Source organism: Bufo bufo, unplaced genomic scaffold (assembly GCF_905171765.1).
Source record: "Bufo bufo unplaced genomic scaffold, aBufBuf1.1, whole genome shotgun sequence".
Classification (NCBI taxonomy): domain Eukaryota; kingdom Metazoa; phylum Chordata; class Amphibia; order Anura; family Bufonidae; genus Bufo; species Bufo bufo.
The window spans coordinates 12,679-39,296 of NW_024400103.1; the positions used below are offsets into that span (position 1 = coordinate 12,679).

A 26,618-nucleotide genomic window follows, 5' to 3' on the forward strand; every position below is an offset into this window, starting at 1 on the left:
ACGTGTGATACAAAAGCCGACTCTGGTGGGACTCGAACCCACAACCTTTGAATCACTACAGCTTATTCTAGAAGTCCAATGCGCTATCCATTGCGCCACAGAGCCAGTAAGCACACTTTTGTTCTTGTGGCAGTCAATGTATTTGACCAAAATCGGTCCATTGGATTGGAAGGGATTGTAATCCCTTCAAAACGGATCAATCAAGATATGTTGGAAGAATATGAAAGAACAGGTGTTCTTAGTCAATAATTAAACAGGATAGGCACTTACAAACTTGCCGTTCCCCATAGGTACTTATGCTTTGCTTTTTCCCGTTCTTTAACTAATGCTAATTTAGAAATGCACCAATTTTTAACAAGCACTGTTTGTATAGATTCATCTTCATAATTCTTATCAGATTTGACTCTGGAGGGATTTGAACCTAAAAACCTTGAATATCAATGCTATTATGAACATACCAGGTGAGATCGGTTGCACTAATTAACCTCCTCTTGGCCTGGTTTCCCAAGACTTTTGACGAGTTTTAATACAAATAATTCTTGATTTTTGTAAATTTAGGAATTCTGAAAAATATCTTCAAGTGGGCAATCTTTTAGAGACATTCGAGAAAAGCTCAGCTTTAAATGGTTTATTTCACTTCTTAGTTACAAGATAGATCTAGATGAATCCAGCATTTTCAGTACTATGCAATAACAGTCATCTTAAAAATGAACCAAAGGGAGCTGTCCTCATACTTTACTCAGAAAAAGAAAGGACCAGGTAAGTTTTAGCTGAACACTCGTGCCCACGGCTGCTGTCTAGAGTTTTTCGTTTGTCTCAATTTACGATAATCGGATGCTATCGACAAAGTTCTAATTAGACGTGTGATACAAAAGCTGACTCTGGTGGGACTCGAACCCACAACCTTTGAATCACTACAGCTTATTCTAGAAGTCCAATGCGCTATCCATTGCGCCACAGAGCCAGTAGGCACACTTTTGTTCTTGTGGCAGTCAACGTTCTTGACCAAAATCGGTCCATTGGAATGGAAGGGATTGTAATCCCTTCAAAACGGATCAATCAAGATATGTTGGAAGAATATGAAAGAACAGGTGTTCTTAGTCAATAATTAAACAGGATAGGCACTTACAAACTTGCTGTTCCCCATAGGTACCTATGCTTTGCTTTCTCCCGTTCTTTAACTAATGCTAATTTAGAAATGCACCAATTTTTAATAAGCACTGTTTGTATAGATTTATCTTCATAATTCTTATCAGATTTGACTCTGGAGGGATTTGAACCTAAAAACCTTGAATATCAATGCTATTATGAACATACCATGTGAGATCGGTTGCACTAATTAACCTCCTCTTGGCCTGGTTTCCCAAGACTTTTGCCGAGTTTTAATACAAATAATTCTTGATTTTTGTAAATTTAGGAATTCTGAAAAATATCTTCAAGTGGGCAATCTTTTAGAGACATTCGAGAAAAGCTCAGCTTTAAATGGCTCATTTCACTTCTTAGTTACAAGATAGATCTAGATGAATACAGCATTTTCAGTACTATGCAATAACAGTCATCTTAAAAATGAACCAAAGGGAGCTGTCCTCATACTTTACTCAGAAAAAGAAAGGACCAGGTAAGTTTTAGCTGAACACTCGTGCCCACGGCTGCTGTCTAGAGTTTTTCGTTTGTCTCAATTTACGATAATCGGATCTTATCGACAAAGTTCTAATTAGACGTGTGATACAAAAGCCGACTCTGGTGGGACTCGAACCCACAACCTTTGAATCACTACAGCTTATTCTAGAAGTCCAATGCGCTATCCATTGCGCCACAGAGCCAGTAAGCACACTTTTGTTCTTGTGGCAGTCAACGTATTTGACCAAAATCGGTCCATTGGATTGGAAGGGATTGTAATCCCTTCAAAACGGATCAATCAAGATATGTTGGAAGAATATGAAAGAACAGGTGTTCTTAGTCAATAATTAAACAGGATAGGCACTTACAAACTTGCCGTTCCCCATAGGTACTTATGCTTTGCTTTTTCCCGTTCTTTAACTAATGCTAATTTAGAAATGCACCAATTTTTAACAAGCACTGTTTGTATAGATTCATCTTCATAATTCTTATCAGATTTGACTCTGGAGGGATTTGAACCTAAAAACCTTGAATATCAATGCTATTATGAACATACCAGGTGAGATCGGTTGCACTAATTAACCTCCTCTTGGCCTGGTTTCCCAAGACTTTTGACGAGTTTTAATACAAATAATTCTTGATTTTTGTAAATTTAGGAATTCTGAAAAATATCTTCAAGTGGGCAATCTTTTAGAGACATTCGAGAAAAGCTCAGCTTTAAATGGTTATTTCACTTCTTAGTTACAAGATAGATCTAGATGAATCCAGCATTTTCAGTACTATGCAATAACAGTCATCTTAAAAATGAACCAAAGGGAGCTGTCCTCATACTTTACTCAGAAAAAGAAAGGACCAGGTAAGTTTTAGCTGAACACTCGTGCCCACGGCTGCTGTCTAGAGTTTTTCGTTTGTCTCAATTTACGATAATCGGATCTTATCGACAAAGTTCTAATTAGACGTGTGATACAAAAGCCGACTCTGGTGGGACTCGAACCCACAACCTTTGAATCACTACAGCTTATTCTAGAAGTCCAATGCGCTATCCATTGCGCCACAGAGCCAGTAAGCACACTTTTGTTCTTGTGGCAGTCAACGTTCTTGACCAAAATCGGTCCATTGGATTGGAAGGGATTGTAATCCCTTCAAAACGGATCAATCAAGATATGTTGGAAGAATATGAAAGAACAGGTGTTCTTAGTCAATAATTAAACAGGATAGGCACTTACAAACTTGCCGTTCCCCATAGGTACCTATGCTTTGCTTTCTCCCGTTCTTTAACTAATGCTAATTTAGAAATGCACCAATTTTTAACAAGCACTGTTTGTATAGATTCATCATCATAATTCTTATCAGATTTGACTCTGGAGGGATTTGAACCTAAAAACCTTGAATATCAATGCTATTATGAACATACCAGGTGAGATCGGTTGCACTAATTAACCTCCTCTTGGCCTGGTTTCCCAAGACTTTTGACGAGTTTTAATACAAATAATTCTTGATTTTTGTAAATTTAGGAATTCTGAAAAATATCTTCAAGTGGGCAATCTTTTAGAGACATTCGAGAAAAGCTCAGCTTTAAATGGCTTATTTCACTTCTTAGTTACAAGATAGATCTAGATGAATCCAGCATTTTCAGTACTATGCAATAACAGTCATCTTAAAAATGAACCAAAGGGAGCTGTCCTCATACTTTACTCAGAAAAAGAAAGGACCAGGTAAGTTTTAGCTGAACACTCGTGCCCACGGCTGCTGTCTAGAGTTTTTCGTTTGTCTCAATTTACGATAATCGGATGCTATCGACAAAGTTCTAATTAGACGTGTGATACAAAAGCTGACTCTGGTGGGACTCGAACCCACAACCTTTGAATCACTACAGCTTATTCTAGAAGTCCAATGCGCTATCCATTGCGCCACAGAGCCAGTAGGCACACTTTTGTTCTTGTGGCAGTCAACGTTCTTGACCAAAATCGGTCCATTGGAATGGAAGGGATTGTAATCCCTTCAAAACGGATCAATCAAGATATGTTGGAAGAATATGAAAGAACAGGTGTTCTTAGTCAATAATTAAACAGGATAGGCACTTACAAACTTGCCGTTCCCCATAGGTACCTATGCTTTGCTTTTTTCCCGTTCTTTAACTAATGCTAATTTAGAAATGCACCAATTTTTAACAAGCACTGTTTGTATAGATTCATCTTCATAATTCTTATCAGATTTGACTCTGGAGGGATTTGAACCTAAAAACCTTGAATATCAATGCTATTATGAACATACCAGGTGAGATCGGTTGCACTAATTAACCTCCTCTTGGCCTGGTTTCCCAAGACTTTTGACGAGTTTTAATACAAATAATTCTTGATTTTTGTAAATTTAGGAATTCTGAAAAATATCTTCAAGTGGGCAATCTTTTAGAGACATTCGAGAAAAGCTCAGCTTTAAATGGCTCATTTCACTTCTTAGTTACAAGATAGATCTAGATGAATCCAGCATTTTCAGTACTATGCAATAACAGTCATCTTAAAAATGAACCAAAGGGAGCTGTCCTCATACTTTACTCAGAAAAAGAAAGGACCAGGTAAGTTTTAGCTGAACACTCGTGCCCACGGCTGCTGTCTAGAGTTTTTCGTTTGTCTCAATTTACGATAATCGGATCTTATCGACAAAGTTCTAATTAGACGTGTGATACAAAAGCCGACTCTGGTGGGACTCGAACCCACAACCTTTGAATCACTACAGCTTATTCTAGAAGTCCAATGCGCTATCCATTGCGCCACAGAGCCAGTAAGCACACTTTTGTTCTTGTGGCAGTCAACGTATTTGACCAAAATCGGTCCATTGGATTGGAAGGGATTGTAATCCCTTCAAAACGGATCAATCAAGATATGTTGGAAGAATATGAAAGAACAGGTGTTCTTAGTCAATAATTAAACAGGATAGGCACTTACAAACTTGCCGTTCCCCATAGGTACTTATGCTTTGCTTTTTCCCGTTCTTTAACTAATGCTAATTTAGAAATGCACCAATTTTTAACAAGCACTGTTTGTATAGATTTATCTTCATAATTCTTATCAGATTTGACTCTGGAGGGATTTGAACCTAAAAACCTTGAATATCAATGCTATTATGAACATACCATGTGAGATCGGTTGCACTAATTAACCTCCTCTTGGCCTGGTTTCCCAAGACTTTTGACGAGTTTTAATACAAATAATTCTTGATTTTTGTAAATTTAGGAATTCTGAAAAATATCTTCAAGTGGGCAATCTTTTAGAGACATTCGAGAAAAGCTCAGCTTTAAATGGCTCATTTCACTTCTTAGTTACAAGTAGTGATGATCGAATATGCCCATATTCGAATTCGCGATATTTCGCGAATATTTCGTAAAATATTCGCGATATATTCGCAAATTCGAATATTCGTATTCGTCATCATTTAATTGCGCAAGATCATTGTTACTGGCAGGCAAAGGCAGTATTCGTACAAAATCGATTACATCATATTTACCTAGTGCAATAAAATATACCATCTACATGTTATCTGCTTTTCAATCTTTATTTACCATGTATTAAATAATCGCTAATATTGCGCATGCGCATTGCGATCAATATTAATTAGAATAACGCGACCGGCGGACATGACGTCTTTGTATGCGACGCGACGCGACGCGCAGTTGGCTGGCAGAGTTGCAGACAGTAAGAAGATGGTGCGCCGCACATTTAGCGATCGAGAGGAAAAACTGCTTATAACTGTAAGTATCAACTTTTAGTCTTGTTCTTAATGTGAATGCATATTAAAACCTTTTATAGGCGCGTATGCGAAATTATGCTAATATTTTTTTTTTTATGTCTTGATTTTTGTGGTAATTTTTTTTTTTTGTGGCTTGGATTTTATGTATAGAAAGCTGACAAGTAATTAATTACATGCATACTGTACATCCATCCACACAATAAACACCACACATATAGTTCGAAACACTATATACCACTTAACCACTTCAGCCCCCCTAGCTTAATCCCCCTTTATGACCAGACCACTTTTTAGAATTCCGCACTATGCTACTTTCACCGTTTATTGCTCCGTCATACAAATTACCACCCAAATGAATTTTACCCCCTTTTCTTCTCACTAATACAGCTTTCATTTGGTGGTGATCAATGTGGATGAAAAAATCTCTAAAAAATGTGCAAAAAAAAAAAAAAAAGAGGGGAAAGCTGTAAAACTGCGATCGCTAAGGGACCCTTAGGCCTCATTCACACGTCCGCAATTATGTTCCGCAAAATTTTGCAGAACGGAATTGTGGATACATTCAATTCCATGGGGACAGGCTTTGTCCTGCTCAGATCCGGAATTGCGGATCCGCATTTCCGTATCCGCAAAAATGTAGAACATGTCCTATACTTGTCCGCAATTGCGGACAAGAAAAGGCATTTTCTATATAGTTCTGGCAATGTGCGGATCCGCAAAATGCGGAAAGCACATTGCCGGTGTCCGTGTTTTGCGGATCCACATATCCACAGATCCGCAAAACACATACGTTCGTCTGAGTGAGCCTAAAGGGGGTTGATCAGTGACAAGGGGGGGTGACGGGGTGATCAGGGGGGTGACATGGGTGATCAGGGGTTAATCAGTGAGAGAGGGGGTGGGGGGGCTCTTGTGTGGTGATTGGTGCAGATACTTTCATTTTCCTCCGGTGGTCCCAAGCAAAAGGGACCACCAGAGGAGGGTGTAGGAGCCATATCAGACGCTGTTCACAGAACAGCGTCTGATATGCGTTTTTTTTAACAATCTGCAGCCTGCCAGCGACCGATCATTGCTAGCAGGCTGCAAATTAATTTCTCCTGCGGCGATTACAGCTGCGCACCGCGCAGGCGGCCCGGCGCGTCTTCTCGCCTCTAGCGAGAGGACGCGCCGGCGCTTCCAGGAGGAAAAAACCTCCCGCCGGCAGGACGCGATTATGCGTCCGCCGGTCGGGAGGCGGTTAACCGCAAACACGGGTAATCTATAGATCCGAGTTTATATTGTCTGTCTGTCAAAATCCTTTTCGGCAGATCGCCAGTATTTGCTGGTTCATTTAGCATTACCCAGGGTGCACCACGGGGAGGCGAACCAGCTGTACACCCCATAAAGTACCATCACTTAATAGACGGGTACTATATTCTAGGCACTATATAACGCACCAATACTGGGCATGAAGCTCCTGTTCCACCACATCCCAAAGATACTCTATTGGGTTGAGATCTGGTGACTTTGGGGACCATTTTAGTTCAGTGAACTCATTGTCATGTTCAAGAAACCAATTTGAAATGATTAGAGATTTGTGACATGGTGCATTATCCTGCTGGAAGTAGCCATCAGAGGATGGGTACATGGTGGTCATGAAGGGATGGACATGGTCAGAAACAATGCTCAGGTAGCCCGTGGCATTTAAACGATGCCCAATTGGCACTAAGGGGCCTAAAGTGTGCCCAGAAAACCTCCCCCACACCATTACACCACCACCAGCCTGCACAGTGGTAACAAGGCATGATGGAGACATGTTCTCATTCTGTTTACGCCAAATTCGGACTCTACCATTTGAATGTCTCCTAATCATCAGATCAGGCAACATTTTTTCTAGTCTTCAACAGTCCAGTATTGGTGACCTCATGCAAATTGTAGCCTCTTTTTCCTATTAGTAGTGGTGATGATGAGTGGTACCCGGTGGGGTCTTCTGCTGTTGTAGCCCATCCGCCTCAAGGTTGTGCGTGTTGTGGCTTCACAAATGCTTTGCTGCATACCTCGGTTGTAACGAGTGGTTATTTCAGACAACGTTGCTCTTCTATCAGCTTAAATCAGTCGGCCCATTCTCCTCTGACCTCTAGCATCCACAAGGCATTTTCGCCCACAGGATGGCCGCATACTGGATGTTTTTCCCTTTTCACACCATTCTTTGTAAACCCTAGAAATGGTTGTGCGTGAAAATCCCAGTAACTGAGCAGATTGTGAAATACTCAGACCGGCCCGTCTGGCACCAACAACCATGCCACGCTCAAAATTGCTTAAATCACCTTCCTTTCCCATTCTGACATTCAGTTTGGAGTTCAGGAGATTGTCTTGACCAGGACCACCCCCCTAAATGCATTGAAGCAACTGCCATGTGATTGGTGACTAGATAATTGCATTAATGAGAAATAGAACAGGTGTTCCTAACAATTCTTTAGGTGAGTGTATATTATATGCTTGTATCTTTTATCTTGCAGAGAATGGTAAAGAAGGGGTATGACCGTACCAGGCGGCATGACTCAAAAAAAGAAATAGTTCGCAGCATACAACAAATGCTGAGAGAAAAATTCGCCCGCGAGCACTCTGAAAGTGCAATAGTAAAGAGGTGGTCGGACCTAAAAAGGCGAGACCCAGAATTCGTCAGAGAAATATCTGAAAGAGTCTGCCCCGGTAAGATGCTTACTGTAACATTACACAATGTGGATGAGAAATAATGTAATGTACAGTGATGTCTAGAATTATTCATACCCTTGTCTTATTATCACATAAAGTTACGTTTAATCCAAAATACAGCTATCATATATACAAAGACGTTATTCACACTAAAATTAATTATAAGCGATGTACAAAAGGCATTATTGTGGTCCCCCTTTCCATACCAAGGAGAGAAATTCCTGTTTAATTGCAAAAAAAAAAAAAATCTTGGTATCAACATAGGAAATAACATTAAAGTAATAGCAACATATATACAAAGAACAACTTCACATTAAACTGAAAAATTATAAATTAAACTATACCATACGCTAAGCTATAGATGAAATATAGAATGTATTTTAAGTATTATTTTTTGAAACTATTTACAAGTAATACTGGAAACCCTACCCTTACTATAAAACTAGCTAAAAGACGTTCTACTACCCTAATAATAAACGATGTACCAAAGGCATTATTTAAAAAATATATATATATATATTTCCTTGTGTACTGTTTTTTTTTGAGTAAACGTAACTAATTTCACATAAAATTATGTTATTGTATGGTCTCTGATTATTATGCTTATTGATCAGGTTTCCACCATTAATTGTCTCTTGTCAAAGTTCTAAATTTTGGTGAAGACCAAGTCCGCCCCTGAATTTTGTCCTTGTAGTTGTTAATATGTCAAAGGATAGACCTTTCTATCCCCCTTTCCATACCAAGGAGATAATTTCCCTGTTAATTGCAATAAAAACGCTTCTGGGTATCGACATAGGGATTCCCTGTCAAAAAATACATAACTCCAGGGAGGCTGATAATTTTAACAAGGTTAACATGGCTAACCCAAGAGACATAGATGTCTCTCCAATCATCAACATTTGACTTAATATTAAAGGACTTTAATAAAAAAAAATTAAAAATCAACCGCATAAGATACAGATTAATGGTTAAATTGTTTAGTTATATTCGTTGATTTTCCTGTCTAAATCATTAACAATGTGTAATTACAGGCCAGCCTGTTCCAACAGTGCGCTCAACACCTGCGCACCGGGATATCCACGTGGTGGAGGTCTCTGAGGAGGAGGAAGAGGAGGCAGGCCCCCCCACCGCGATGGAGACGAGCGACACTGCTCCCCCAGATGTCGCCGAACATGTGGAGGTGGAGGTGGAGGAGGAAGGCGGTCCCTCTCAACCCCACACCTCACCGGCTGCCGCAATACCTCCGGCCGAGGTGACCGAGGAGGAGGAGGAGCAAGAGGTGGCCGCACAGTCAGAGGAGGAGGAGGAGCTTGTGACCACCCCACAGCAGGAGGGTAAATATCTACAAAAATCTTTATAAAAATAACTAACAAACCTAATTCTACTTAATTATACTATCAAAGGTAGTTTTGTAATCTTGGTTAGAATTTTTAAAGTAAAAAGTAAGGGTGGGGTTTGAGCAAGGAATGATGGGTGAATGATAAGGGACAGAGCTGCTAGTTTTAACTGGTCTCCCTGTGTCCCTGAGCCAACACCCTGCTGGGTAATGAATGGCAAAGGAAAACAGGGTAGGGAAAAAGGAACAGAAAACCAATACATATTACAGTACACATTTAAACAAATAAAAAAAAGCCTTGATGGCGGTCAGGACACACAAAATGGAATTAAAGTGTAGCCAGAGTCCAGGTACACACACTAAACAGTCAATAATATTAATGTAATAGCAACATATATACAAACAACAACTTAACAGTAAACTGAAAAATTATAAGGTAAACTCTACTAAACTCTAAACAATTCATGAAATATATTAATTTTTAAACTATTGTTTTATCAACTATTTACAAGTAATACTGGAAACGCTAGCCATATTACAAAACTAAATGTTAACATACGTACAAAGACTTCATTCACAATAAGCCTAAATAAAATTATTTTAACACTAATCTAGTCTCAAAAATCTTCAAAATATATAATTCTATTGAACACTATATAAAAATCTATTTACAAGTTAAAATGGAAACACTAGCCATACCATATAACTAAATGCTATCTTACATACCTAGACTATATTAACACTAACCCTAGTAATCATTTAAACGCTAATAAACAAAATAAATTAATATAAATTATTTAATTTTTTAACATAAAGTATACTTAAAATATTTACAATTAACAAAAAAGGAAATACTAGCCATACTACAAAAATAATTGATATAATATATACAAATACACTGTTCACACTAACCGTAATCACTAATTTAACCGAATAAAAGTATAACCTAATAAAAAAATATATATATAATCTTTTGGAATAAATCATATTTCATACATTTAAACAGTTAACTATTAACACTAACAATACTACAAAACTGAATTCCATCAATGCCTACAACTGTGACTGATTATCTCTATTTTTATCTTTCACCATAGGGATAAATAATCTAATAAAAAAAATAAAAGGGGTCATAAAAGACCAAAAAAAAAAAAAGCGAGGCTTTCCGCCTCCAAATGCAAGAATTGGAGAAGAGGCACCGGCTCCTGGAGAGGCAGAACCAGCGGGATCTGCGCGAGGTCCTGGACCAATTGGAACAATTAAAGAAGCACCGTTAGCTTCTTTGTTTTATTCATTTTATATGTTGGGGCTGGGAGGGGATTGTTATTTTGTTTTATATATATATATTTTTAATTAAAAAACAAAAAAAAAATCAGATAGAGCATAGTCTGATTAAAATATTTTTTTGATTCCAAATTCAAAGTTTCTGTTCTTTTGTTAAAGTATGTACTATATAACTTTGAATTAAGCAAGATTTAGTCCAGTTTGGGAATTATGCAGAGTCCAGTCAGAAAGTGTAATGTCATATATATATTAACAGCGCAGTATAATGCCTACACATAACTTAATCAGGACATTGCAGCTAATCAATTTTATTAGGTATACTTAAAGCAATACAAATTACCTAAATTTAATCCAAAAAAAACAAAATGTAAGATAACGGTGTCGTGTAAGGCCCACACAGATAAATACACTAGTTGAGGACAGCAGCAGTGTAAAATAACGGTGTAGTGTGAGGCCTCACGGATTACATACACTAGTGGAGGACAGCAGCATTGTAAGATAACGGTGTAGTGTGAGGCCTCACGGATTACATACACTAGTGGAGGACAGCAGCAGTGTAAGATAACGGTGTAGTGTGAGGCCTCACGGATTACATACACTAGTGGAGGACAGCAGCAGTGTAAGATAACGGTGTAGTGTGAGGCATCACGGATTACATACACTAGTGGAGGACAGCAGCAGTGTAAGATAACAGTGTAGTGTGAGGCCTCACGGATTACATACACTAGTTGAGGACAGAAGCAGTGTAAGATAACGGTGTAGTGTGAGGCCTCACGGATTACATACACTAGTTGATGACAGCAGCAGTGTAAAATAACGTTTTAGTGTAAGGCCTCACGGATTACATACACTAGTGGAGGACAGCAGCAGTGTAAGATAACGTTTTAGTGTAAGGCCTCACGGATTACATACACTAGTGGAGGACAGCAGCAGTGTAAGATAATGTTTTAGTGTAAGGCCTCACGGATTACATACACTAGTTGAGGACAGCAGCAGTGTAAGATAATGTTTTAGTGTAAGGCCTCACGGATTACATACACTAGTTGAGGACAGCAGCAGTGTAAGATAACGGTGTAGTGTGAGGCCTCACGGATTACATACACTAGTTGAGGACAGCAGCAGTGTAAGATAACGGTGTAGTGTGAGGCCTCACGGATTACATACACTAGTTGAGGACAGCAGCAGTGTAAGATAACGGTGTAGTGTGAGGCCTCACGGATTACATACACTAGTGGAGGACAGCAGCAGTGTAAGATAACAGTGTAGTGTGAGGCCTCACGGATTACATACACTAGTGGAGGACAGCAGCAGTGTAAGATAACAGTGTAGTGTGAGGCCTCACGGATTACATACACTAGTTGAGGACAGAAGCAGTGTAAGATAACGGTGTAGTGTGAGGCCTCACGGATTACATACACTAGTTGATGACAGCAGCAGTGTAAAATAACGTTTTAGTGTAAGGCCTCACGGATTACATACACTAGTGGAGGACAGCAGCAGTGTAAGATAACGTTTTAGTGTAAGGCCTCACGGATTACATACACTAGTGGAGGACAGCAGCATTGTAAGATAACGGTGTAGTGTGAGGCCTCAAGGATTACATACACTAGTGGAGGACAGCAGCATTGTAAGATAACGGTGTAGTGTGAGGCCTCACGGATTACATACACTAGTGGAGGACAGCAGCATTGTAAGATAACGGTGTAGTGTGAGGCCTCACGGATTACATACACTAGTGGAGGACAGCAGCAGTGTAAGATAACGGTGTAGTGTGAGGCCTCACGGATTACATACACTAGTGGAGGACAGCAGCAGTGTAAGATAACGGTGTAGTGTGAGGCATCACGGATTACATACACTAGTGGAGGACAGCAGCAGTGTAAGATAACGGTGTAGTGTGAGGCCTCACGGATTACATACACTAGTTGAGGACAGAAGCAGTGTAAGATAACGGTGTAGTGTGAGGCCTCACGGATTACATACACTAGTTGATGACAGCAGCAGTGTAAAATAACGTTTTAGTGTAAGGCCTCACGGATTACATACACTAGTGGAGGACAGCAGCAGTGTAAGATAACGTTTTAGTGTAAGGCCTCACGGATTACATACACTAGTGGAGGACAGCAGCAGTGTAAGATAATGTTTTAGTGTAAGGCCTCACGGATTACATACACTAGTTGAGGACAGCAGCAGTGTAAGATAATGTTTTAGTGTAAGGCCTCACGTATTACATACACTAGTTGAGGACAGCAGCAGTGTAAGATAACGGTGTAGTGTGAGGCCTCACGGATTACATACACTAGTTGAGGACAGCAGCAGTGTAAGATAACGGTGTAGTGTGAGGCCTCAAGGATTACATACACTAGTTGAGGACAGCAGCAGTGTAAGATAACGGTGTAGTGTGAGGCCTCACGGATTACATACACTAGTTGAGGACAGCAGCAGTGTAAGATAACGGTGTAGTGTGAGGCCTCAAGGATTACATACACTAGTGGAGGACAGCAGCATTGTAAGATAACGTTTTAGTGTAAGGCCCACACAGATAAATGATTTGGAGGACAGCAGCATTTTCACGTAGAAGATTATATTACTAAGTAGATTCAAGATCTACTTATAGCTCGTCAAAACATAGCAGAAACAGAATGCAGCATATTATTATCTTGTATCAGGTAAGTGTTTAAAGGTAAGTTTGACAGTGCTAATAACATTCTTTCAATAATAATGAGACTTGTAAATTAACAAATTATATTATTCTGAGATTTTTGACAAAAATTTTTTAATGCAACACACAATATTTAGTATCGCAAGCATTGTGTACAGTTTATTTGTCTACAAAATAATATACACATCATATATTTTGTGATGGTTTTTTATAATATAATTTAAAAAAATTTAATTAAAATGTACGTGGACTAATTGTGTTTGGGGAGACTATAATCGGTCCATTATTCTCCTATTTTTAAAAAATATTTATAACAACAAAAATAATAATTGAAAAAAAATCTGATTTGATTCCAAAAATAATGTAGTGGCTATTAACTAACCAGCACGGATTACCAAAAAAACACAATAGTGTATTTCGGATTTATTATTTATTATTTAACAATATATATTAACATCATGTGCCCATAATCCAAAAATGTTTGTCAAGAATTATCCTATAAAATATTCATGTATTTTTTGCTTAATAAATGTGGCAATAATGCTCTACTCACAAATACGGATTTCCACACGGATGAGTATAACGCCAGTCACACCCAACCATGTAGAGAGGTCAACACGGAAGTCCAGCATCCTTTCCAGGACGACAGACAACACCATGCTAGTACCCAATTCCGTATTTAAAAAAAAACGAAATAAATAAAATTAAATGAAGTTATTAGGTTTATCAATCGGTCGTGTAACATGGTCAATGAACAAGACCTTTTGAAAAGGGAAGCCCTGGTGCGTTGCCCACCATGATATAGTGAGAACCACATCCATTGCCCATTAACCCAATTTCTTCAAAATAATAAAATATTTAAATAAAACAAAACAATTTTGTAAATGAAGCATAACACCACATGATATTTTAATAACTTTTCTTATTATTTAATAGATTTATTTAACTTGTGACAAGATAACGGTGTAGTGTGACGCCTCACGGATTACATACACTAGTTGATGACAGCAGCAGTGTAAAATAACGTTTTAGTGTAAGGCCTCACGGATTACATACACTAGTGGAGGACAGCAGCAGTGTAAGATAACGTTTTAGTGTAAGGCCTCACGGATTACATACACTAGTGGAGGACAGCAGCAGTGTAAGATAATGTTTTAGTGTAAGGCCTCACGGATTACATACACTAGTTGAGGACAGCAGCAGTGTAAGATAATGTTTTAGTGTAAGGCCTCACGGATTACATACACTAGTTGAGGACAGCAGCAGTGTAAGATAACGGTGTAGTGTGAGGCCTCACGGATTACATACACTAGTTGAGGACAGCAGCAGTGTAAGATAACGGTGTAGTGTGAGGCCTCACGGATTACATACACTAGTTGAGGACAGCAGCAGTGTAAGATAACGGTGTAGTGTGAGGCCTCACGGATTACATACACTAGTGGAGGACAGCAGCAGTGTAAGATAACGGTGTAGTGTGAGGCCTCACGGATTACATACACTAGTGGAGGACAGCAGCATTGTAAGATAACGTTTTAGTGTAAGGCCCACACAGATAAATGATTTGGAGGACAGCAGCATTTTCACGTAGAAGATTATATTACTAAGTAGATTCAAGATCTACTTATAGCTCGTCAAAACATAGCAGAAACAGAATGCAGCATATTATTATCTTGTATCAGGTAAGTGTTTAAAGGTAAGTTTGACAGTGCTAATAACATTCTTTCAATAATAATGAGACTTGTAAATTAACAAATTATATTATTCTGAGATTTTTGACAAATTTTTTTTTAATGCAACACACAATATTTAGTATCGCAAGCATTGTGTACAGTTTATTTGTCTACAAAATAATATACACATCATATATTTTGTGATGGTTTTTTATAATATAATTTAAAAAAATTTAATTAAAATGTACGTGGACTAATTGTGTTTGGGGAGACTATAATCGGTCCATTATTCTCCTATTTTTAAAAAATATTTATAACAACAAAAATAATAATTGAAAAAAAATCTGATTTGATTCCAAAAATAATGTAGTGGCTATTAACTAACCAGCACGGATTACCAAAAAAACACAATAGTGTATTTCGGATTTATTATTTATTATTTAACAATATATATTAACATCATGTGCCCATAATCCAAAAATGTTTGTCAAGAATTATCCTATAAAATATTCATGTATTTTTTGCTTAATAAATGTGGCAATAATGCTCTACTCACAAATACGGATTTCCACACGGATGAGTATAACGCCAGTCACACCCAACCATGTAGAGAGGTCAACACGGAAGTCCAGCATCCTTTCCAGGACGACAGACAACACCATGCTAGTACCCAATTCCGTATTTAAAAAAAAACGAAATAAATAAAATTAAATGAAGTTATTAGGTTTATCAATCGGTCGTGTAACATGGTCAATGAACAAGACCTTTTGAAAAGGGAAGCCCTGGTGCGTTGCCCACCATGATATAGTGAGAACCACATCCATTGCCCATTAACCCAATTTCTTCAAAATAATAAAATATTTAAATAAAACAAAACAATTTTGTAAATGAAGCATAACACCACATGATATTTTAATAACTTTTCTTATTATTTAATAGATTTATTTAACTTGTGACAATACCTTTTGAACTAAGCACATGTGCCCACATAAAAAGTTTATAATAAATAACAATCAAATTCCAAAAATTTAATTTAGAAAATAATATGGATAAAATATGGTACATGCTGGTAGTCTCCACATAATCATTCTGAAAATACGGCATAAAAAAATAAAATAAAAATAATGATCAAAAAATTTATAAAAAATTTGAAGTTGCCATAACAATGGCACACAATATTCCTAGTAAGCCAACAGTTTTAGGCATACACACTGTTTGACCGAAGCTCTCAATTGTATATCGGATAGGCTCATGTAAATGTGAACTTGTTATTTTATTTTAATTTGTAAAAAAATGTGTACGCAGGGATGGGAATAACTGTGGATTCTTGAATTCTTAATTTCATACTATCAGTCATTTAAAAAAAAAATTCAATAGAAAAAAGCTATTAATAACACTATCAACAGCAGCAACTAGATGTTTATCATTTAACTGAATGTCTAAACATATATAGTAGACCAACATAGGATGACAGGCAGCAGTAGGCGCTAGTAGCTACTGCAGCATTTAGAAGTTTATGGGTCAACCTTTTGACTAATAATATATCTTGAACTAAGTGAACTGAACACAACGTGTAGCAGCACGGTTGGAGTGTTTTATGCGAACCAGAAATATCCTCTCAGGAATGGGCCCCCTCCCAGACCTGGACAGCAGCAGCAGCAGCAGCGTGTAGTATAGTCGACTGGCAGAGCAGCAGGTATAATGGTGCAGCAGGAATATCCTCTCAGGAATGGGCCCCCTCCCAGACCTGGACAGCAGCAGCAGCAGCGTGTAGTATAGTCGACTGGCAGAGCAGCAGGTATAATGGTGCAGCAGGAATATCCTCTCAGGAATGGGCCCCCTCCCAGACCTGGACAGCAGCAGCAGCAGCGTGTAGTATAGTCGACTGGCAGAGCAGCAGGTATAATGGTGCAGCAGGAATATCCTCTCAGGAATGGGCCCCCTCCCAGACCTGGACAGCAGCAGCAGCAGCAGCGTGTAGTATAGTCGACTGGCAGAGCAGCAGGTATAATGGTGCAGCAGGAATATCCTCTCAAGAATGGGCCCCCTCCCAGACCTGGACAGCAGCAGCAGCAGCAGCAGCGTGTAGTATAGTCGACTGGCAGAGCAGCAGGTATAATGGTGCAGCAGGAATATCCTCTCAGGAATGGGCCCCCTCCCAGACCTGGACAGCAGCAGCAGCAGCAGCAGCGTGTAGTATAGTCGACTGGCAGAGCAGCAGGTATAATGGTGCAGCAGGAATATCCTCTCAGGAATGGGCCCCCTCCCAGACCTGGACAGCAGCAGCAGCAGCAGCGTGTAGTATAGTCGACTGGCAGAGCAGCAGGTATAATGGTGCAGCAGGAATATCCTCTCAGGAATGGGCCCCCTCCCAGACCTGGACAGCAGCATAAATAGATAAAAAGAGCAGGTAGATCAGGATGTTCCATGTGTGCAGCAGGATTGTGTTAAAAATTACGCTAAATTCTATATTGTCCAATGTCTACAATGTACATCACAAATACATTTGCTCCACACGTTGGCTGCACAGGGCTGCTCTCAGTTTCCACATCTGGCACATCCAGTGTGTGTAGCAGAACACAGTGGTAAGGCATCCAGCCTCCCTGTGTGCAGAACCCTTCACGCCAGAGGGCAGTAGTAGTGGCGGGGATTAGCCGCAGCTCTCTCATCCTCCATGTGTCTGTGAGGAGGAAGGGATACCGGCTGTCTCCACACCCATACACGATCATCAGCGCCCACACGCGGTGCTCCATCCTACCGGTGGACCTATCCTTCCTGCACCGGTCTGAACACCGAACTCAGTGAAGATCCAGCTATTCTCAGCAAGGATCTTGACGTGTCCGTAGTGCCTGCTAAGGCTACTTTCACACTAGCGTTCGGAGCGGATCCGTCTGATGTTTCATCAGACGGATCCGCTCCGATAATGCAGACGTTCGCATCCGTTCAGAACGGATGCGTCTGCATTAAAACTTAGAAAATTTTCTAAGTGTGAAAGTTGTCTGAGCGGATCCGTTCAGACTTTACATTGAAAGTCAATGGGGAACGGATCCGCTTGAAGATTGAGCCATATAGTGTCATCTTCAAGCGGATCCGTCCCCATTGACTTACATTGTAAGTGTGGACGGATCCGCTCGCCTCCGCACGGCCAGGCGGACACCCAAACGCTGCAAGCAGCGTTCAGGTGTCCGCTCACTGAGCGGAGCGGAGGCTGAACGCTGGCAGGCGCATGCATTCTCAGTGGATCCGCCTCCACTGAGAATGCATTGGGGCCAGACGGATGCGTTCGGGGCCGCTCGTGAGCCCCTTCAAACGGTGCGCACGAGCGGACACCCAAACGCTAGTGTGAAAGTAGTTTTAACCCGTCATGTCTAGTTCACGTCCCTCCCCAGTAGTGTAACAGAAGAGTCAGCCTGTATTCCCCGGCTACAGGGATGGCGCTTTGTGGCTGACTCCAGTGCTCAGCACTGATCATCGATCTCATCTCATCTCATGGTGCTGAATAAGGCCTTATAGGCGACATATCTCTACAAAGGGTGGAGTATTACTTTTCCCCTTTAAGGCTTTCCCAGAAAGGGTATGGCTATCAAAGTGCTGCAACTTCACTTTCACTAAGCGGGGCCTAGTAAGGATTCTGGTATGAAGGCATTATGTGTCTGGGTCTTGTATTGATTTTTGGATAAACTATACCTAGATAAGGACAGTAGCTGTGCTACAGTTACTTGTGCTTGAAATCAAAATTGACATTAAAATTAACTACAATAAATACATAAATAGGATTGACTACAATGCAGATTACGTGAAGTAGAGACTATAGAATAATGCAGACCTTCACAGGAGAGAAGTGTTATTTATTAAAAAATATATATTGATATATACTATATGTATATTTATATATGTGTGCTGTCACACTACGATATATATATAGAACCTTTCACTTCTGAAAAGTGAATTATGGAAAATTTACATCCTCCGGATAGCAGCATTGCAGATGATTGTGTTAGTGGACTTTATGTAAGAATCTTAACTACTCCTTTTTTTATATTACAACTCAACTAAAATGAAGCACAGCTGCAGTGCATTGGGTATGCGGGTAAAGGTAAGCTTTAAACGATAGTTCTTCTTAAAACCCAGACACATAATGCCTTCATACCAGAATCCTTACTAGGCCCCGCTTAGTGACAGTGAAGTTGCAGCACTTTGCTAGCCATTCTATTTCAGGGAAAGCCTTAAAGGGGAAAAGTAATACTCCACCCTTTGTAGAGATATGTTGCCTCTAAGGCCTTATTCAGCACCATGAGATGAGATGAGATCGATGATCAGTGCTGAACACTGGAGTCAGCCACAAAGCGCCATCCCTGTAGCCGGGGAATACAGCTGACTCTCCTGTTACACTAGCGTGGAGGGACGTGAACCAGACATGACGGGTTAGCAAGCACTACGGACACGTCAAGATCCTTGCTGAGAATAGCTGGATCTTCACTGAGTTCGGTGTTCAGACCGGTGCAGGAAGGATAGGTCCACCGGTAGGATGGAGCACCGCGTGTGGGCGCTGATGATCGTGTATGGGTGTGGAGACAGCCGGTATCCCTTCCTCCTCACAGACACATGGAGGATGAGAGAGCTGCGGCTAATCCCCGCCACTACTACTGCCCTCTGGCGTGAAGGGTTCTGCACACAGGGAGGCTGGATGCCTTACCACTGTGTTCTGCTACACACACTGGATGTGCCAGATGTGGAAACTGAGAGCAGCCCTGTGCAGCCAACGTGTGGAGCGCTGTATGGCTACTACATTGATTATAGTTGAATAGATTTTTGATTATAGTTCAATAGATTATTGAGTTTTTTCAATTTAAAAAATTGATATATATTAAAACATAATCCATATTTAAGTCTATATATACATAAAAGATATGTTTAAGGGAAAATTCATATAATTATTTTCTATAATTCATATATTTACACTACACAACACATGATTAAAGAAATTTAGAGACATTATTAAAATAAATTATTAAATAAAATTTCTTTATCAGACTCTGTACATGATTCACCAAAATTAATAAATTAATTCAAAATATATTGACACATATATACATATGAGAAGATTAAATTTAATAAGTAATTTTTTCATAATTAAGTAGATTTGATAAAAAAAATAACTTAATAAAGAATATTAAAAATCAGATTAAAATCAATAAAAAATTCATCAATAAATTCATAAATATATACAACACATATAAAAAGAAATTCATAAATAGGATAAAAAATAACTTCATATTAAGATAAGACAATAAATTAGTTAAAAAGGTTAAAAAACAACGGATTTACGGAGGGAGAGCGAGGGAGAGGGATGGACAAGGGACCCTTCAACGGCCTGAACCGACAGCTGGGGCCGGGAAGTCACTGCCGATCCAGGACTCGTTCATTTTGATGAATGTCAGTCTGTCCACGGAGTCAGTGGACAGACGGGTCCTCTTGTCTGTGACCACCCCACCTGCCGCGCTGAATGTCCGCTCAGACAGTACGCTGGAGGGGGGGACAGACAATAACTCCAGCGCATACTGAGCGAGCTCACGGCAGGTGTCCAGTCTGGCAACCCAGTACTCCATGGGGTCGTCAGTGCTCATGCTGTCGGAAGCACCAACGGACCCCATGTAGTCTGCCACCATGCGGGCCAGCCGCTGGTGGTTGCTGCTGCTGCTGCTTGCACTGGGTCTTGCAGACTGGTAGAACAGCCTCATCTCACCCATTAGGTCACCTGCTCGGCTGGTGCTGCTGGGTCCAGCCACCTGCTGGGTGAGATGGGCGGGGGAAACTGGAGCTGGAGGCCGAGGGGTAGTCTGCTCGAGACGCTTGATCAGACAGGCCCGCAGTTGTTCCATCCGGGCCTGCCGCCGACTTGATGGTATAAACTGTTCCAGTTTCCCCTTGCATCGTGGGTCTAAAAGGGTGGCCAACCAATAATCATCCCTCCCCTTAATACTCTTGATCCGGGGGTCCCTCCTGAGGCATCGCAGCATGTGGGCAGCCATGGGGAAGAGGACAGCCCGCTGTGACTCGTCATGGCTGCCCGGGACCATGACCTCTTGGTCCTCCTGCTGCTGTTGCTGCTGCTCCCGGTTGGAGCTGCCCCACCCCCGGACTAACGGTGCCCCCATCACCGGCTCTCCCTCCTGACCAGGCCCAAACTCCTGGACGTCCACTGTGTCATCCTCCTCCTCCTCCTCAACGTCCTGGGCCTGGTCCTGGTGGAGCAAGGCAGCCTCATCTTGCTCCACCAAGGCACTCTCCCCAGCTTCAAGCAGGCGATCGAGTGTCCTGTCCAGCAGGAACACTAATGGGAGCACGTCATTGAGGCCGACATGCTCCCCGCTGACTATCTTGGTCGCCTGCTCAAAAGGGGCCAACACGTGACAGACCTGCTGTATCTGCCCCCACTCCGCATTAGTGACATAGGGGAGTGGGTGTGATGGCCCTGAAGTGCCTAGGTCCAGCAGGTATTCCCTCACCGCCCGTCTCTGCTCCCACAACCTTTCCAGCATGTGGAGGGTTGAGTTCCACCGCGTCACACTGTCCACAATCAGCCTGTGAGGGGGCAGGCTGTTGTCCCGCTGAAGTCTGGACAGGGACGCGGTGGCAGTTGGGGAGCGTCGGAAATGGCTGGCAATCCTACGTACCCTTAACACAATGTCACTCAAACCTGGGTACGTACGGAGGAACTTCTGTACCACTAGGTTGAGGACATGTGCCATGCAGGGCACGTGGGTCAGACTGCCAGCCTGAAGGGCGGCGAGTAGGTTGCTGCCGTTGTCACAGACAACCAAACCTGCCTGGAGCCTACGGGGTGTCAGCCACTTCTGGACCTGAGCCTGAAGTGCGGCCAGAACTTCAGGTCCAATGTGTCTCCTGTCTCCCAAGCTCACAAGCTGGAGCACGGCCTGGCAACGGACGTGCCCCACACTTGCATAGTTACGGGGACGCTTACTGGGGGGCTCAGCAGCAGTGGAGACAGTGGCTTGTGGGAGAGCAGCAGTTCTCCCCTGGACACCCCGCGGCGGCACCACAAACTCTGATGCCGCCGATCCCTCCCCGGCGCCTCGGAGGGACACCCAATGGGCAGTAAAACTCAAGTATCGTCCCTGCCCATGTCTGCTAGTCCAAGCATCCATTGTGAGATGTACCCTGTCGCTGACAGCATGATCCAGCGACAGGCATACTTTCTCCACAAGGTGCTGGTATAGGGCAGGGACGCCAGTCCTGGCAAAGTAATGGCGGCTGGGGACACGCCATCTGGGTTGTGCCTGCTCCAACATCTGCCGGAACGGATTGCTGTCCACAAGATTGTAAGGGAGCAGATGTTGGGCAAGAACCCTTGCCAGGAGCCCATTGAGTGAACGCACACGTCGGTCCCCGGGGGCATAGGGCGCGGTGCGTTCAAAAGCGTCAGCAACTGATGGCTGGCGCCGGACGGCAGTGGAGGAGGAGATAGAGGAGGGTGCAGTGGAGGCAGAGGTATGGCTGCCGGTCCCAGTACCTCTATGAGAGGGAGTGGCGGAGTGGGAATGACTTACGGGGATCTGTTGTGGGGGCTGCTGTACTGTGGCAGGAGCTGCTGTCCCCTGCACACTGCTGGTGGCGCTGCTGCTACCACCCTTCATCTGTTCCCACTCCCGCCAGTGGTTGACCCGTAGGTGCTGGTTCACTGCTGTAGTACCCAGCCGAGCCACCACCCTCCCTCTCTTCACCCTGGCACGGCATAGCTGACAGATTGCTACTGTAACATCGTCAGCTGCCAGGGTGAAGTAAGCCCAAACAGGCGACTTATGCACCGACCGCCGGTCAGATGGGTTGGTGCTCACTTGCGTCTGTTCGGGCTCGGTGCGCACAGGTGGAGGTGGCTGCTGCTGCTGCCTCCTACTGCTGACATTACCAGTGGAGCCCCTGCTGCTAGACTCACTGGTAACCTGGCGCACCGTTTGCCTCCGGTGCCGACCTTCCTCCTCATCAGTGCTGCTGATGCCTGACAAGGGAGGTGGCATCCATTCTTGGTCACCCTCCTCTTCATCCCCCGATGTGTCAGACCCAGGGCCAAGCCTTGGTGAACAGAGGGGAGCAGCTGACATAGAGCCCCTGACCGGACTCTGCTGTCCCCTCGCTGATGCCTGGGTCTGACTAGGTACAGGGGTTATGTGGCTGACACCACCTGCACCTATTGGAAGGGATGTCACTGGCACCATCTCCCCCTCCATCTCTTCCAAGAGTTGCTGACCATGGGGAGGACTGAACTGCAGTTCTGCCTCCTGTTCCTCCTGAGTTGCCTGCCCAAAGATATCAGAATCAACATCCTCAAAAAGATCAGGTGATAAATTTTCGGGGGTGGGGGTTGATTCTGCAGGAGGCGGAACCCTGCAGATGCTGCTGCTGCTGGTTGTGGCTGGGCCGGAGGACTCTGTGGCACTGGACTGTGCCATCATAGCCACAACTTGTTGGGCATCCTGAGAACTAATTGGGCGGCTGCCACGCCCAAAGAACTCTCTGATTAGTCGGACGCCCCTCACACTTGAACCTCCGTGGGTAGAGGAGCGGTCCCGTGCAGGCAGCGGTCCAGCACTGGAACCAACTCCCCTACCACGACTTCCAGAACGCCCGCGTGATGTCATACTGGTCAGAGATTGGTCTTACTGTCACAGACAAAAAAAAAGTGTGGGATTTGGGGAAAACTTTATTGGGATGGGGAATCTGGGGCTAAAATGAAAAACGAATTCAATAAATTAAATCAATAAATTAATAAATCCTAACCTCTATATAATTTTTTTTTGTTTTTTTCAACTATGAAAAGACGGAGACTCTGACGCAGACAGACACAAAAGCAAATAAACTATTCAACAACTACCCTATATAAACTTTTTTTTTTTTCTTTTTTTTCAAACTAAAGGAAGACAAGGACACTGACGCAGACACCGAACCTAGTAGACTAAGGAAAAACTACCCTATATAAACTTTTTTTTTTTTTTTTAGCTAACAAAAGACACAGACACTGACACTGACAAACACAAAAGCTACTAGACTAAGGAAAAACGACCCTATATAAACTTTTTTTTTTTAGTTTTTTTCTTTTTTTTAACTAATAAAAAGACGCGGACTCTGACGCAGACAGACACAAAAGCTACTAAACTATTGAACAATTACCCTATATAAACTTTTTTTTTTTTTTTTTTTCTTTCAACTAACAAAAGACGTGGACACTGACACTGACAGACACAAAACCTACTAGACTAAGGAAAAACTACCCTATATAAACTTTTTTTTTTGTTTTTTTCAACTAAGAAAAGACGCGGGCTCTGACACAGACAGACACAAAAGCTAATAAACTATTTAACAACTACCCTATATAAACTTTTTTTTTCTTTTTTTTCAACTAACAAAAGACGCGGACACTGACACAGACAGACACAAAACCTACTAGACTAAGAAAAACTACCCTATATAAACTTTTTTTTTTCTTTTTTTTTTTATCTAACGTAAAACACGGACACTGACAGACACAAAACAAATACTACACAAACTAAACTATTATAACCTAAGGAAATACACTAACACACTTAACTAAAACACTAAAACTAAACTAAACTAAAGCCTACAATATAACTAAACTTAAGCTCCCTCAATCTACACTAATCACTCCCTACTACTACAACCTACACTATAGAATGAATAATTAGATTGTGAAATATATTGCTTTTAAAAAAGCACAATTCCACACCACACAGCACAGCACAGTTTTTAGATCCTAACACAACCAACTCCAAGTAAAACTGCACAGAATGGCTGCTGGGAAGAATATTATATAGTAAAGAGGTGGGGAGCTTTCCGATTGGTTGCTAGGGAGGTTGCTAACCTATGACAACTGTAGGTACATCATTTTCATTAGACAAAAAGACAGAAGGGCGGGATCTATGTACTTTGACGGAAATGATATATTCGCATAAATTCGCATTACGAAAAAAAATCGCAAACTGAACTAAAATTAGTGTAAACTTTATAATTAAGTGATGATTGGAAGTCTCACCTCACCCTACCAATTTAATTTCCACCACAAGCTACAAGCAGCCTGCTTCTAGCTTGTGGTCCAATTGAGATTTAGATAGTTTATACTGTGCAAGGCATAGAATATTCGTGTATGCGAATTTTCGAATATATTCGCAATTCGCAGCGTTTACGAATTCGCAAGCGGGAAAAAAATCGCATGGCAAAAAAATCGCAAAAACACTTTAACTTTCATGGCCGGGATGGTCAAGTCAATCAATGCGCAGGAAGAATAGCACGTGTGAAAGAAATCGCATCGCTTAATAAAAATCGCATTACGAAAAATCGCAAAAAAGGCAGGATTTTGGCTATGGCTTTGAAAAAGAGCCTTGATGCAAAACAACACGTTAAATGAATGAAACTCAGAGTCACTCAAACTCATTTATCAACACAAGTGAACTGAAGTTCGTGAACTTATTGTGTATCATCTAATTTAACCAACGCGAATATTCGCAATATCGAATTTATGGCATGATATTCGAAAAAATCGCGAAATCGCGAATATGCGATATTCGCGCGAAATATTCGCATTGCGAATATTCGCGCCCAACACTAGTTACAAGATAGATCTAGATGAATACAGCATTTTCAGTACTATGCAATAACAGTCATCTTAAAAATGAACCAAAGGGAGCTGTCCTCATACTTTACTCAGAAAAAGAAAGGACCAGGTAAGTTTTAGCTGAACGTGCCCACGGCTGCTGTCTAGAGTTTTTCGTTTGTCTCAATTTGCGATAATCGGATCTTATCGACAAAGTTCTAATTAGACGTGTGATACAAAAGCCGACTCTGGTGGGACTCGAACCCACAACCTTTAAATCACTACAGCTTATTCTAGAAGTCCAATGCGCTATCCATTGGAATGGAAGGGATTGTAATCCCTTCAAAACGGATCAATCAAGATATGTTGGAAGAATATGAAAGAACAGGTGTTCTTAGTCAATAATTAAACAGGATAGGCACTTACAAACTTGCCGTTCCCCATAGGTACCTATGCTTTGCTTTCTCCCGTTCTTTAACTAATGCTAATTTAGAAATGCACCAATTTTTAACAAGCACTGTTTGTATAGATTTATTTTTATAATTCTTATCAGATTTGACTCTGGAGGGATTTGAACCTAAAAACCTTGAATATCAATGCTATTATGAACATACCATGTGAGATCGGTTGCACTAATTAACCTCCTCTTGGCCTGGTTTCCCAAGACTTTTGACGAGTTTTAATACAAATAATTCTTGATTTTTGTAAATTTAGGAATTCTGAAAAATATCTTCAAGTGGGCAATCTTTTAGAGACATTCGAGAAAAGCTCAGCTTTAAATGGCTCATTTCACTTCTTAGTTACAAGATAGATCTAGATGAATACAGCATTTTCAGTACTATGCAATAACAGTCATCTTAAAAATGAACCAAAGGGAGCTGTCCTCATACTTTACTCAGAAAAAGAAAGGACCAGGTAAGTTTTAGCTGAACACTCGTGCCCACGGCTGCTGTCTAGAGGTTTTCGTTTGTCTCAATTTACGAT

At 41.4% G+C, this 26,618-nt stretch overlaps 1 protein-coding gene and 6 non-coding genes across 7 annotated transcripts; 1 reads left to right on the forward strand and 6 right to left on the reverse strand.

Moving 5' to 3' along the window:
- Positions 1–17: 17 nt before the first annotated feature.
- On the reverse strand, positions 18–105 carry TRNAR-UCU. Its single transcript is given in 2 exon segments — positions 18–53; positions 69–105. It is a non-coding gene; the product is annotated as a tRNA-Arg (tRNA).
- A 771-nt stretch (positions 106–876) lies between these two features.
- TRNAR-UCU lies at positions 877–964 on the reverse strand. The gene is given in 2 exon segments: positions 877–912; positions 928–964. It is a non-coding gene; the product is annotated as a tRNA-Arg (tRNA).
- Positions 965–1,735: 771 nt separating this feature from the next.
- TRNAR-UCU lies at positions 1,736–1,823 on the reverse strand. The gene is given in 2 exon segments: positions 1,736–1,771; positions 1,787–1,823. It is a non-coding gene; the product is annotated as a tRNA-Arg (tRNA).
- Positions 1,824–2,593: 770 nt separating this feature from the next.
- TRNAR-UCU lies at positions 2,594–2,681 on the reverse strand. The gene is given in 2 exon segments: positions 2,594–2,629; positions 2,645–2,681. It is a non-coding gene; the product is annotated as a tRNA-Arg (tRNA).
- A 771-nt stretch (positions 2,682–3,452) lies between these two features.
- TRNAR-UCU lies at positions 3,453–3,540 on the reverse strand. Its single transcript is given in 2 exon segments — positions 3,453–3,488; positions 3,504–3,540. It is a non-coding gene; the product is annotated as a tRNA-Arg (tRNA).
- A 772-nt stretch (positions 3,541–4,312) lies between these two features.
- Positions 4,313–4,400, reverse strand: TRNAR-UCU. Its single transcript is given in 2 exon segments — positions 4,313–4,348; positions 4,364–4,400. It is a non-coding gene; the product is annotated as a tRNA-Arg (tRNA).
- Positions 4,401–7,796: 3,396 nt separating this feature from the next.
- On the forward strand, positions 7,797–26,445 carry LOC120983454 (neuromodulin-like). The gene is made up of 5 exons (XM_040413193.1): positions 7,797–8,052; positions 9,087–9,389; positions 25,702–25,764; positions 26,188–26,251; positions 26,349–26,445. Exons 1-5 carry the CDS (start codon positions 7,836–7,838, stop codon positions 26,443–26,445), a joined length of 744 nt encoding a protein of 247 aa, XP_040269127.1. The 5' UTR covers positions 7,797–7,835.
- The last annotated feature ends 173 nt before the right edge of the window (positions 26,446–26,618 follow it).

Excerpts from the sequence above, each read along its gene's own strand:
- LOC120983454 (XM_040413193.1), top strand. The coding sequence starts at position 7,836 with ATGCTTGTATCTTTTATCTTGCAGAGAATGGTAAAGAAGGGGTATGAC. Across the intron at positions 8,053-9,086 it reads ATCTGAAAGAGTCTGCCCCG|GCCAGCCTGTTCCAACAGTG; the intron begins GTAAGATGCTTA and ends GTGTAATTACAG. Across the intron at positions 9,390-25,701 it reads GACCACCCCACAGCAGGAGG|TCATCTTAAAAATGAACCAA; the intron begins GTAAATATCTAC and ends ATGCAATAACAG.